This window comes from Pleurodeles waltl, chromosome 6 (genome assembly GCF_031143425.1).
Source record: "Pleurodeles waltl isolate 20211129_DDA chromosome 6, aPleWal1.hap1.20221129, whole genome shotgun sequence".
In the NCBI taxonomy this organism is placed as follows: domain Eukaryota; kingdom Metazoa; phylum Chordata; class Amphibia; order Caudata; family Salamandridae; genus Pleurodeles; species Pleurodeles waltl.
The window spans coordinates 1,526,604,125-1,526,617,353 of record NC_090445.1 but is presented as its reverse complement, the minus strand read 5'-3'; the positions used below and the strand labels follow the sequence as shown (position 1 = coordinate 1,526,617,353).

The following is a 13,229-nucleotide window of genomic DNA, read 5'->3' as shown; positions in this document are numbered from 1 at the left end:
CAAAAAAAGTATAAATATGGGCCTTAGTGTCCTAAGAAGGTCAAAACAATTTCTTGACTTGGGTCTCCATGGTAAGGTGCCAATCGATCCAGAAGCCCAGTCATTTTTTTTCAGTTTTAGGAGTCAGTCACCTAAGTAAACTGGCCACTGAAATTAGGTCCATAATGTGGGGTTGTTTCCGACCATCAGTAGCACGGTTTTGTCACCGTTGAGTTTCAGGTTGTTACTGGACATCCAGTCAGTGACATTTCTGAGGCAGGCACTAAGCTTGGTGGAGTGAGCTGCTTTGTCTTGGGTTAGCAAAATGGTTATTTAGGCATCATCTGCACATGATACCAGTGAAAATCCATGCTCCAATATGAGGTCTGCCAGAGGTTACACATAAATGTTAAAAAGGGTAGGGCTTAGAGATGAGCCCTGTGGCACCCCATGCTCCCAGGCCAGCATGTTTGAACAAAAAGATTCCTCCCAAACCTGAAAGCTTCTGTTTTTTAAAAATCAGGTTAGCCCTTTGAGAGCAATTCCAGTATCTTCTAGTCTTCTGATCTGTGTCAAATAAAACACAGTGTCAAAAGCAGCACTTAAATTCAAGAATATTACTGTCGCTGAACCATTTGAGTCTAGAATTGCTTTGAGTTCCTCAGGCAAGGTTTCTTTGATGTTTCCTGCTCTAAAGCCCACTTGGGTATGGTGGAGAAGGCCCCGATGCTCCAGAAATGTGGCTAGGTTTTTTTGACAAATTTTTCCATGATTTTACTGCTAACTGGCAGCATGGACATTGGTCTGTAACTTTCGGGGAATATTTGGGGGTGCAGGATCTAGTGGTGATCCTGACTTGATTGATCTGAGAAGGCTTTCTTCATCTAAAGAATTGATCTTGGAAAAGGAGACAGATGCTCTTTAGCCTTTCCTCCCTGTAGCGTTGGAGCATCATTAGTGTTTTGAGCTACTACCCTAGGCATAGTTAGGATGATTTAGTTGACTTTCTCCAGGAAGTAAGTTGCAAAAATGTTGCATCTAGCTTAAGAAGCTATTGGGACTGATTGTGGAGCCGGTAGCTTCATAAGTGAATTTACAATTTTAAAAAGGTCCTTTGCTGAGTTAGAAGAGTTTTCAATGTCCTTATATATTTTAATAGCTGTGTCATAGTGTTCTCTAGCTTCTCTCCACTCTCTTACATTCCTTTTTCATGGTTAATAAATAATTTGTGAACCAAGGGGTCCGGGCTTGGGTATGACTCATTTTTTGGCATTTCCTTAGGATTATCTGCTCTAATGTATTCGCTAACCAGTCTTCAAATGTATAATGTATTTAGTCCAAGTCTCCTGTTATTGTTGGAGCAGAACTGGAGAGGAGGCTAATCCAGCTATCATCATCTACTTTTGCCCAACTTCGACAGAGCCTCGTTCACCAAGACTGAGTGGATTTAACTCCTCTATTATTGAGAGAAAAAGGGATCATCTTGCGATCCAACCAGCATAGAGGGAGATGAGGCTTTACCCTTAACTAGAGTATGTTTGAGAATATGGGGCCGGGAGATGACCTTTCTTGTGTGTGGGCTGCATCACTATCTGTGTAAATTGGATGGCTTCCACATCTTGAGTTAAGTTGTTTGCATTTGAGCATTGAATGTTTGGAAGTCTAGATTGAGATCTCCCAGTACTATGTAATTTTCTTTCTGCATACATTGTTCTGCAACCAGATCTGGTAAAGATTGTATGAACTCAACGAGAGTGCCAGATGGTCGGTGTATGAGTATCCCTGACTACGTGAAAGTGTGGGACATTTTGATTGGAAAAGTGAGATTTTCACAACTGGGCAGAGGTGAAGAGGAAAATTTACCTTTTAAATCTTTCTTGAAAATAAACACCACCCCAGCGCCCACTTTGACAGTCAACTTTTGCAACGCTTTAGTCCTGCGGGAGGGTGACAGTAATGTCTAGCGTAGAGTCCTCCTCCAGACAGGTTTCTGTTAGAAATAGCAGCTCTGGTTTAGTCCCTTCAAGAAAAATGAAGAGATCTGATTTATGTCTGGGAAGAGATCTGCAGTTGACCAAATAGAAACTCCACTTTCGCTTTTATTCTCCTCAAATGGCAGCTCATTTTTATGTGCTTTTTTTCTGAAAAACCTAGGGTTTTGTCGCAGGATTTGCTTATAACGTTGTCTGTATGCAAAGCATTGTTAGGGTCTAAGCTATCAATGCAGTCATTACTCACAGGTTCCTGTAGTCGAAATACTTCATCCTTCTAATAAATTAATGGGTTGTGGGCAGAATGGGCAGGAGTTCTGGCCCCTGGCCCTGTCCAAACGCAGATGGGCGCAGATGGGCTTGCTGGTCCATGTCCTCAGGCTACTTTAATAGTCAGCTGAGCCGGACGACTAGTACACTGACCAAAATGGCATCAATGTTGGTACCCCGCAAGTATTTCACTGAACACGGCCAAACAGGATGCGGCAGCTGGAAAAGTGCAAGGTGCAAGAAACGTTACTAAACGCAGTTAAAATAGTTTTAAAAAACACTAACACCCCTTTGCTGCCCTGTTACTGCTGTTTGTTTACACATTTGAGTAATTTACACATTTGAGTTAGAGGTGGGCCGAGCAAGCACCGAGCCAAAGGTAAGGCTCATCTCTTAGAGTCTGTGCATGAGCCAAGATATGAAAATGCTTGTCCTGTAAATCATTGAACAACATTACATAAAATAGAATACAAGTATCTTCAAACTGCAAACAAAGTGTATTTGTTAACGGGGATTTTTTTTAATTATTACACCATGTTATAGCACAGAACTGAGAAGTAGTCATTGAAAGTGATAGTTTTTAAACATGAACAGAGGACCGTTCCTGCTCCTATCCCTGCACTGGAGACAGTGCAATTAGCAAACGAAGAGGCAAGACACTTGTCATGTCAATTCTTGATATAGCTCAGATTATTATACAGCAACATTATAATCTATTAAATCAAACACAATAGGTTTATGCACAGCTAGAATACTGAACGCAAATATTTGAAAGTGCTATGATACATGAATATGAAGAAAATTTTGTTTTGGTGAAATTAAATATTTGCCTAAGATCACACATTGTGAGCGGGGCAGGCATGATTTATCCAACTTTTCTGGTTTCACTTTGCACAAATCACATACTAAATGGATATCTTTTTGTCTCTCCTTTTTCTGTGAATGATTTGCTTTTATCACTTTGTGTATTTTTCTGCAGTTTTTATATTGTGTGAACTCGACCCAAGGTATTGGAGTGCTTTACATGAACACTAGTTACATTACCCATGGGCACGTTCATTTTTTATTGCATCACAGAGTTTTAAGTTATTTGACTAGAATTGCAGGATGTTGAGCAGATGCTAAGATTCAAACCTGGTACCCTAATTCTAAATTCTGCAGCTCTAGCCGTAACACCACACCCTAGGTAGAGCGAGGGTTTTAGACAGCTGCCACATGAAAGCTCAGCTTGTTATGGGCTTGAAGTTCCAAAACAAACTGGAGCTGAGCAAGGCTTCAGTTTCGAACCTGGCTCCATCTTTCAATGTCTCTCCCACCTCTCATTTGAGTACACATTATAAATTTCTATGTGACTATATTTGGCTCATTTGAGATGATATACCAGGCATCTCCATTTGGTGTAGGTTTTATATATATGAAAAGATAATATTTTTCATGATAACACACCACACACATCTGGTTATATATGAAACAGACTTTGTACACATAGTACATTTTATATAAATAGGTATGTAGTGTGCACATGTGCATTCCCATCACATAACCATCAGTATACATTCTGTGTATGGGAATGAATGTTGTACACCTGTGAGTAAACCTCACCTAGCCCTGGGTGTATGTTCTAGATATGGGACCAGATACTGACAAGTCAGAAAACGCCACGGTGTATTTTTTTAATTTGTGAATAGATAAGTATGTGTATGCAGTGGCATAAAACAGGCCACCGTGGTGCAGAGGGCCCCCAAGTTCTAGAGGCCCCTCAGCACAGAACACGGGTGTGAAAGCTCCTGAATATGTTCGGAGGGAGCTCCCTCCATGTACTTTGCTGGGGCCCCCCTCAAGTTTTGTTATGCCACTGCATGTGAGTCATTCCGCTTTCTGAATATGCTATATATATATATATATATATATATATATATATATATATATGAACAATGTGTTCACCTGTGAGCACACACTACAGAACAGCCTTCTGTTCATGTTTTCTGTATGTGAACAGACCATTGCATGAGTGCTTACAATCTATACACCCCTGACTACCTACATCCTCTGCATGCTTACTCCCTCAGAGCACAGCTTTCTCTAAGTCACACACATTTGCCTTAATCCCTATTATTATATTTCTGCATATTGCCCACTCCTCATTTCAAAGATCACAACCTCTCCTTTAAAAGCAGCATCCCTGTAATCAAACAATACCTAATGTCCTGTAGCTCATCTATTAATACGGCCAACTATTTGCATTAATTCACACCACCCCGTAAAGATCACACCCAACTCCTGTTAATTGAATTGGTTACATAGAAAATGGAGTAAATGTGCAGAATTATATTCAGTATGAGGGTTCTGAAGTAGCGTGCTGCCCACCTGAAAGGGCTTCAACACCTCATGAGAGGTAGTAAGCGCTAGATATATTCAATTACAATACAATTGGTGGATATTGTCATAATTAACGACACAAAACACAGCCCTGAGAGTATTTCATGAATGTGTGAATGTGTATTGTACACACTTGAGCATATACCACATAACCCTCATGCTATGTTCTATATATATGACTAATATTGTACACATGTGCGTATACATGTCGCAGTCCTTGGTGTATTTTTTGTATCTGTGAACGGATATTGTGTTCCAGGGCCGGCTCTAGGAGGGTGCAAGCAGTGCAGCCGCATCTGGTGCTGAGTTTGGGGTTGAGGGGGGTGCTGTGTTCAGAAATAAATTATTGGTTTATACTTGGTTTGGTACTGTTGCAGAGTTCCTTGTGTGTCCAGCAGTTTTCAAGCAACAATAAAAATGCCAAGATAACTTTCGTGATTAATGTTCCTGATGGAGAGAGACCAGAGTTTTGTCTAGGACATGTCTGACTCATCATAAAGTAGTGCATGAGGTTAATATGCCTGCTGCCAAAACGTGCACCATGCAGATCACAGAACAGTAATTTATATGAAAAGCGCAGTAGGTTACTGCTTTTGACACAGAGGTGCTTTTGCTGGTTGCAGTTCATAAGCTATAATCCTTATATAACACAGACACCTTAGAACTGTCATCAAAGAGCAAACTATGTGGCATTGGTTAGAAGGGTATGTTTTTCCCCAGTCTTTCAATATCCTAATGTTGGTGAAAAAAGTTAGTTTGGGTAGAAATACATTCTTATGAGTAAAAACAACCCCAACTGTGGTGCATTTTAAATCCTGAGTTATGCTTCTCCAGACCAAACCCTCCTAAACATATACTACCTACTAGAATGGAGGACATGTGATTCCTACACCTTGTGATCCTTAGGGTATTATGTAACATTTACACAGGTATGAGTCATTGTCTCTGTATAATGTGTGTGTGATGTAAAGTGCTCTAACACCCTGCACTGATATGACTAGCACTATAAATCCTATTACCATAAACTCCCAATTAACACTTCTGGATTCTTCCCTCCTCCACCACTCCATTACTCCAGTCAATCCAACTAACAAACTCACATATCCATGGCTCAAATTTACTCATAATAATACTAAACTGTACTCCTATTCCCCTATACTAATCTACCGCTAATTCCTTTTGGGTTCCCGAGTAGCGTGGTACTCGCCGAAAAGCGCTTCCACGCCTCGTCAGGGGTAGTAAGCGCTATATAAATATTATTAGAATACAATACAATAATACAAGAGAAATGTATGCGAGAGAGGGGGTAGGGTGGTAGAGAGGGAATCCCTCTGAAGTAGGTCACACGGTGGGCACCAAAAAAGATCGGCACAGGGCGCCACCAGCTCTAGAACCGCAAATGTTGTGCACATGTGAATACACACCACGTAAGCCTCATGATATGATGTTCTGTATGCGTAACTGGAAATTGTACGAAAGTATGTATACGCCGTGCTGTCTTCGCGTCAGGTATGTTCTCTAAATATGGACTGATTTTGTACACATGTAAGTATAGACCATGCTGTCTTCGAGTCAGGTATGTTCTCTAAGTATGGACTGATATTGTACACATGTAAGTATAGACCATGCTGTCCTCGGGGCAGACGTTCTCTAAGTATGAACTGATATTGTACACATGTATGTACAGACTATGCTGTCTTCCCGTCAGGTATGTTCTCTAAGTATGAACTGATACTGTACACATGTAAGTAGACCATGCTGTCCTCGGGGCAGACATGTTCTCCAAGTATGCACGGATATTGTACACATGCAAGTATGCACCATGCTGTCTTCACGTCAGCTATGTTCTCTAAGTATGACCGGATAATGTACACATGTAAGTGTACACCATGCTGTCTTCGAGGCAGGTATGTTCTCTAAGTATGAAAGGATATTGTACACATGTAAGTGCACACCATGCTGTCTTCGAGGCAGGTATGTTCTCTAAGTATGAAAGGATATTGTACACATGTAAGTGTACACCATGCTCTCCTCCTGGCAGTTATGTTCTCTCAGCAGGCCCACCCAAACATGACCTTTGGCCCTCCCAGGAACAGCAAAAGAGGCCACAGAGAAAGCACCTGCTACTTGCTTCCTCCATGTCGGAAAATGTGTTTTTTTTTAGTTTTACTTTTGTTCACATTATCAGTCAGGGGGGCAATAAGAAATCTCTAGAATACTTTTTATAGTGCTTATTTTTTTTAATAATAGCTGTTTTACTTGTGTACTGGTAGGGAGAAAAATACCCCCTTTAGATGATTTCCCATATTTTACTGCAGTCTGAGACAAAACTCTGGGCATGCCCATAAAAAGAAAACAGCCCGTTGGCGTGTCTGAGGCATGCTGCAGTGGGAGGTGTGTTTTGGGGAAGAGGGTACAGGGGTATACCTGCCAATCATGCAGCATGTGCAGTGGCACCAGAGCCCAGGTTGTAGGCTATCTCCAGAATTGTCGAAAATTGGGCACTTACTGGCCCACCCAAACGCACCCTTGGCCCATCCAGATATAAATTCCTGGAACCGGGACTGACTCTAATTATGAACTGATATTCTACACATGTGAATATACACCATGCGGTCCTCGGGCAGGTATGTTCTGTATGTGCACGGAAGCTGTGCTCCTCTGAATATACACCATGCAGCACTCTGTGAATGGGTTGTGCGCTCGCCTTAGTGCACACGGCCCTCAGTACACGCCGCGCCGGCCGCGCATGGCTTCCCCCTTACCTTGACCTGCCCTGGGAACTCCTCGCTGTTGGACACGGTGGTGTTGAGCGGCACCAGGTACTGGTTCTGCTCTTTCCCCTTCTTTCGCTCCTTCTTTGCCGCCACTCGGACCAGGACGAAGTGCTGCCACACTAGTCCCGCCACCACGGCCAGCACCCAGCCCCTCATAGCGCCTCGCTGGCGCGCTGGACCAGTCCTCGAGAGGCTGCTGGAGTACGGAGGACGGAGCGAGGGGTACGGTGCTGGGGGCCAGTGGACGATGCCCTGCACAGGAGAAGCTGGCTGTGTGCACGCGGTACCCCGGATAGGTACAATGGAGGATGCGGCGAGCAGTGGCTGAGACGGGAATAAACGTGTCTGGTGTTCACAAAGGTCTAGCGAGCTCACTCAGGAGCCCAAACACCTCCGGGAGAAGGACCCCAAACCTTCCAGTATCATTCCAGGGATCTTCAGTTAGTGTCCAGGAGGCGTGACGACGGGGGATGCTTTGGAGACTTCCTGTGCACCCATAAAGGGCTGTCTTGGAGTCAAGGGTCTGCACGTCACTGGAAGGTGGCAGCCAGGAGGTCAGTGGGTGAGGACAGCTAAGGCAGACCGCTCCAGGGGGCACACATCTGCGAGATCGGCCATAAACCCACGGGGCGACCACAAAGTCGAGGTCCAGCTGATAGTCGTGCACCAAAGTCAGTGTGTTAGTTGGTGGAGCACGTCCCGAGAAAACAGCACAGTCAGTCGAGCCCAAGGCGCGAGATCGCCAGACGGTGCAGCTAGAGGCGTGTAACAAGAATAAAGTTCTGCCAGCTGAGTGCCTAAAGTCGAACGCCAAGAGTCAAGCGCCAAAAGCCATGTACAAAAGGTAGACCGCTAAAAATCCAGCGCCGAGAGTCGTGCACGACGTATTGTACTTCCAGTGGTATGTGCAAAGACCTGACTGCGAGGACAGCAGCTTCTAGAGTCAAGCGCCAATAATCGTGCACCACAAGTCGAGCGCCTAAAGTCCAGCTCAGAGTCCTTCGCCAATAGTTTCACTGTGCACACAAGGGGCTAGATTCAGGAGGGCAGTGTGACAGCTCCATCCCTCCCACCTGCCTTCTGATCATCGCTGTGCGCGAGGGTGGTCCTTAGAGACTGGGAGGGGACTCCTGCTCCGAAGGGGTGAACAGCCCCAGTGCGTGTGATACCCAGTCTTCTGCGGCCAGCTCGCACTAGGTGTAAGACCTCCAGAGCAACACCGAGCAGGCACTGCCCGCCTCCAAGAAGTGGCCCTATTTATGTAGCCGCTGTGCTAGCGGGGCTTTTGTACATTTATTACGACAGTACAGGAACTTCACTGGGGTTGATGGACTTTTAATGGTACAGTACCAGTGATACTTCTCAGCAATGCTGATGCATATTTAATGGTACAGTATACACACTTCTCAGCACTGTTAATGAGTCAGCACTAAAATCCCAAACCAGGGCTGCTGAATTTTTAATGGGGCTGTAACTTTACTTCTTAGGAAATAGTTTCTTCGGAACATTTAGCAGGGGCGCTGTCCTTTCAATGGGGCAGTGGCTGCCCTTCAGAATAGGGCTGTTGTACTTTTATTGGCGCTGTATTGGCACTTCTCGGCGCTAGAGTTGCTGTACTCTTGTCTGCTAGCGCGGGCACATTTCATGGAGGCTGTTACGCTTTTTAATGGGCTAGCACGAGCTTTTTAATGGGGAATTATAACCACTTCAAATAAGAGTCGCTATACTTGTATCACAGTGCTTGAAATGGAAAAAAAAGAAGTGCAGGTACTCCGTACGAGAGTACCTGCTTATTACTGAGAAGTACCGGTACTCTCCAATTACATATATTTCGTTTTCTTTGAGAAGTGCGGGTACTCTCCTTCTCAAAATAAAAAAGTGCCGGTACTCAGTACCAGACAGTACTGGCCCATTTAAAGCACAGTTTGTATGGGTAATCCTAGTCTCTCATCCGAGCAGCTCCTATACGTTTAAATGGCAGCACCAGCACTCTGATAGGGCCGATGCACTTTGAATGGGGCAGTACCAGCACTTCTCATCAGCAGTGATATACTTTTAATGGGGTAGTAATGGCACTTTTTACCAGGCTGCTATATTGCAATGGGACAGTACCAGTACTTCTCAGCAGGCTGCTATACTTTTAATGGGGCGGTGTCAGGACTTCTCATCCGCGCTGCTATAATTTTAAAGGGACAGTACCAACTCTTTTTGTCAGAGCTCCTATAATTTGAATGGAACAGTATACGCACTTTCCATTAGCATGACTATTCTTTTATTAGGACAGTACAAGCACTGATCATCAGACTGTTGTATTTTAACGGGACAGTGCCAGCACTTCTCATTAGAGCTGATATATTGTAATGGGGCAGAACCTGGATTTGTGGTAAACGCAGCTATAATTTATTTGGACAGAACCTACACTTTTCATCATGCTGATGTACTTTGACTAGTACGTCTCATCAGAATGCTATAGTTGTAGTGGGACAGTGCCAGCATTTCTCATCAACTGGTGTACACTGAATAGGGCAGTACTGCTATACTTTTATTGGAACAGTACCAGCACGCCTCACCAGGGCTGGTATAGCTTTTGACCAGAGTGCGCAAGCAGTGCCCAGTAGAAGCCCTCTGTGTGACAGTGTAGCCACATTTCTCAGCACGCATCAGTATGGTGAGACGGTTCTCATGTCCGCCAGTGCTGGTAAAGCCACCGGGTCTCGAGCTCACACCGAAGGCCCCCGTGCTAAGAAGACGGCTCCTGTGGGGGGCGCTTCATGTACTGGGTGATGACGCAAGTCATTAATTACAGTTCTCTCGCCCCTGTCCGACAGGCTGTAGCATCAACTAGCCCTCTGCTCGCCCCTTGCCGAGACAGTCAAAATGCCGCGTGCGGACGGCGGCAGACGGTGCCCTGGCCTTTCTTGGTGGGTGCGCGCCACGCTGCAGGTTGGCCTCACTCCGGGCACCCTCGCGCGCAGGATGGGCGCGCTGGCTCTCTCCCTTGCTCGGTGCTCCTCATGCTGCTGGTTGGTGTCTGTCTCGTGCTTGATGCGTGCTCTCGCGCTGCAGGTTGGGCTCGATGGGTCTCGCTCGTGTGCGCGCCCCGTGCTTCCGCTGTGCGCGCTCTCCTCTCCGCCTGATGGAATGAACTGCAGTCTGAAGAGCCCCGCTCTTTCCTTCTTAAATTAAAGGGGAGGGGTGGGGCTGGGGTTCTCACACAGCTCCCCAGCCCCACTGGAGAATGGTGGGTGAGCAAGGAGGGCTGGCTGGGGAGGGGAGTTCGCCTGCCGGGGCACTCCCTGAACTGGCAATAATCCACAATAACTTTCTCCATCTCTCCCTCCCTGCCAGGCGCGTGTCTAAGGTCTGTAGAGAAATATCCAGGATGCGGGTGCCTGGGTCTGTACTGAATATAGTAGTCACGTGCCTGGGGTTAGTACAGAAACTACCAGGAGGCATGTTTATAGGGTCTGTAGAGAATACACATTTTTCTAGCTTTGTGTCAAGAATTTTAGATTCTATTAAGGACACAGAGGCGATTATGCTTCTCAATCTTTACTACTCAAATAAACAGCAGCCAATAGTAAAACAGTAAAAACAGAAAACACACTATAACACTGAAGCTTTGAACCTCGCCTCTCTATGAGCCACCAATAGCAGTCCATAACAGTCTGCAAAATAGAGAGGCACCATCTTGACTTCATCTTTCTTTGCAACTAAACCTTGCAGATCCTAGAAAAGAACTCCAACTGAACTGTCCCCATGAGTGGGATAATCCTCGCCTCCGTGTCCTTAATAGAATCTAAAATTCTTGACGCAAAGCTAGAAAATTTTGCATTCTATGTCAGGACCGGAGGCTCCGATTATGCTGGTTCAAAGCTGCTCAACCACCAAAGAAGAATCATGCACAAATAGGTTTATAATAAAACAATTTAAACATAGAATCACTGGAGCAATCAGCTGCACACAGAATATCTTCTAACCTAGAACCCAAAGTAAAAGCTTTAGAAACCATGGCTCCTCTGGTGGAATGGGCTCCATAAACAGAAATATCAATGCCTGCTTCTGACATGATCCAGCAAACCCATTGGGCCAAAGTCACAGCAGGTTTGGGCAAAAAGGTTTCTGAGTTGCAATCAACAGAGAACCAAGCGGATCATTCCTATGAATACCAGTACGTTCTTCATATACCTTCAGACACTTGACTACACACAGTTTATCGTTATGGGGAAAAGCAGGATTTAGTCCTTCTGGAAATGACAAAGGAAACTCCATTAGGAGAAAATAACCTACCTGCTAAGTCCAGGGCTTTCACATCCGAAACTCTGCGACATGAAATCAAGCATAATAGTATGGTCAATTTCACAGATAACTGTTTGAGAGATAATAAATAGTTGTCTGGCGAGGAATTCAAGAACGCCAAAACCACATTCACATCCCAAAGTTGTGAATAGTGTGGTTTGGGTGGAAGAGCCACAGTGATACCTTTCAGCAACTTACGAATTAACACATGTTGACCCACTGGCTTACCATCTATCCATTCATGTCCAGCAGAAATTGCAGATCTAAAATTGTTTATTGACCTGTATCTTAAACCGGATTCAGCGCATTCAGACAAGAAATTCAATACATCCTTGAGTTCGGATCCCACAGGATCGAAATCCCTTGGAAGGCACCAACCCACCTGTTTGTTCCATGCCAAAGAATATCGGGCAGGTAGATGGAGTCCAAGCCAGTTGTATAAATTGGGCAGCTGAAGACGAAATGCCCTGCACTTGGCTAAGTCCCCCCAAATCTTCCAAGCCATGAGGATTAATTATCCAGAAAGAAGAAGAGGGTTGTGTGTCCCCACTGGGTCCAAGAGGAGATGCGGGAAGACCAGGAGGAGAAGAGGATGCGCAATGGATAACTCCAGAAGGGAGGGGAACCTAAATTGACTCATCCACACTGTGGTGTTCAGAATGAGAGATGAGCTCTGATGTCTGGTATGAGATGCCACTCTCTGGATCATTGTAAAGGGGGGAAATGCATAATTTATTTGACTTGACCAATCCTGAAGGAAGGCATCCGATGCAAGAGTCAGCGGATCAGGTCTCCAACTAAAGAACTTCTGGATCTGATAATTGAAACGAGATGCAAAGAGATATAACTGACAATGGCCAAGAATCAAGCTGATTCACCAAAAGACTGATGGAAGAAGTTTCCAGTAGCTGGAATCCCTCAAGAAATGAGAATTCGAGTCCGCCACAAGGTTGAGTTTCCCCGGGAGAAACTCAGCCATTACCATGATCTTCAGCAATAGGCAAAAGTGCCAGAAATCCTTGGCAAAAAGTGCCAGAAGGCGAGATTTGGTTCCGCCTAAGCGGTTGATGTAACAAACCACAGAGACATTGTCCATCCTGAGAAGGATGCAACAATTGCTCTTGATGGAGAGAGGGATCTGATGGCGAAAGAGCCCGCTAAAAGCTCCAGACAATTGATGTGGAGGTGAAGTTCCTCCGACCACCACCGCCTCCCTGTTGAAAACTGTCCGCATCTCGTTCCCTAGCCCCAATGGCTGGCATCTGATTCTATCACTACATCCGGAGAGGCCCCGAAAATGGCTTTGCCATTCCAGGCTTCCATGTGAGACAGCCACCAATGTATATCCTCCTTATTATCGCTCAAGAGGGGAATGAGATGATCGTAGGAGAGCCCTTGTTGGAGATAATGAATCTTCAGCCTTTGAATTCCCCTGTAATCCAGAGGACCCGGAAAGACCGCCTGAATCGAAGAAGCAAGTAATCCCACAATCCGTGCCAGGGATCTCAAACAGACCATCTGTCTCGACAGAGTC

General features: G+C 45.0%; 1 protein-coding gene across 1 annotated transcript in view; it reads right to left on the bottom strand.

Moving 5' to 3' along the window:
• Nucleotides 1–10,537, bottom strand: part of C1QTNF12 (C1q and TNF related 12) — a 147,744-nt gene extending 137,207 nt beyond the window's left edge. The window contains exon 1 of the mRNA XM_069241091.1: nt 7,385–10,537. Coding sequence (XP_069097192.1) covers nt 7,385–7,552 — 168 coding nt within the window. The 5' untranslated portion in view covers nt 7,553–10,537. The remainder of the gene's footprint in view (nt 1–7,384) is intronic.
• Nucleotides 10,538–13,229: the final 2,692 nt, after the last annotated feature.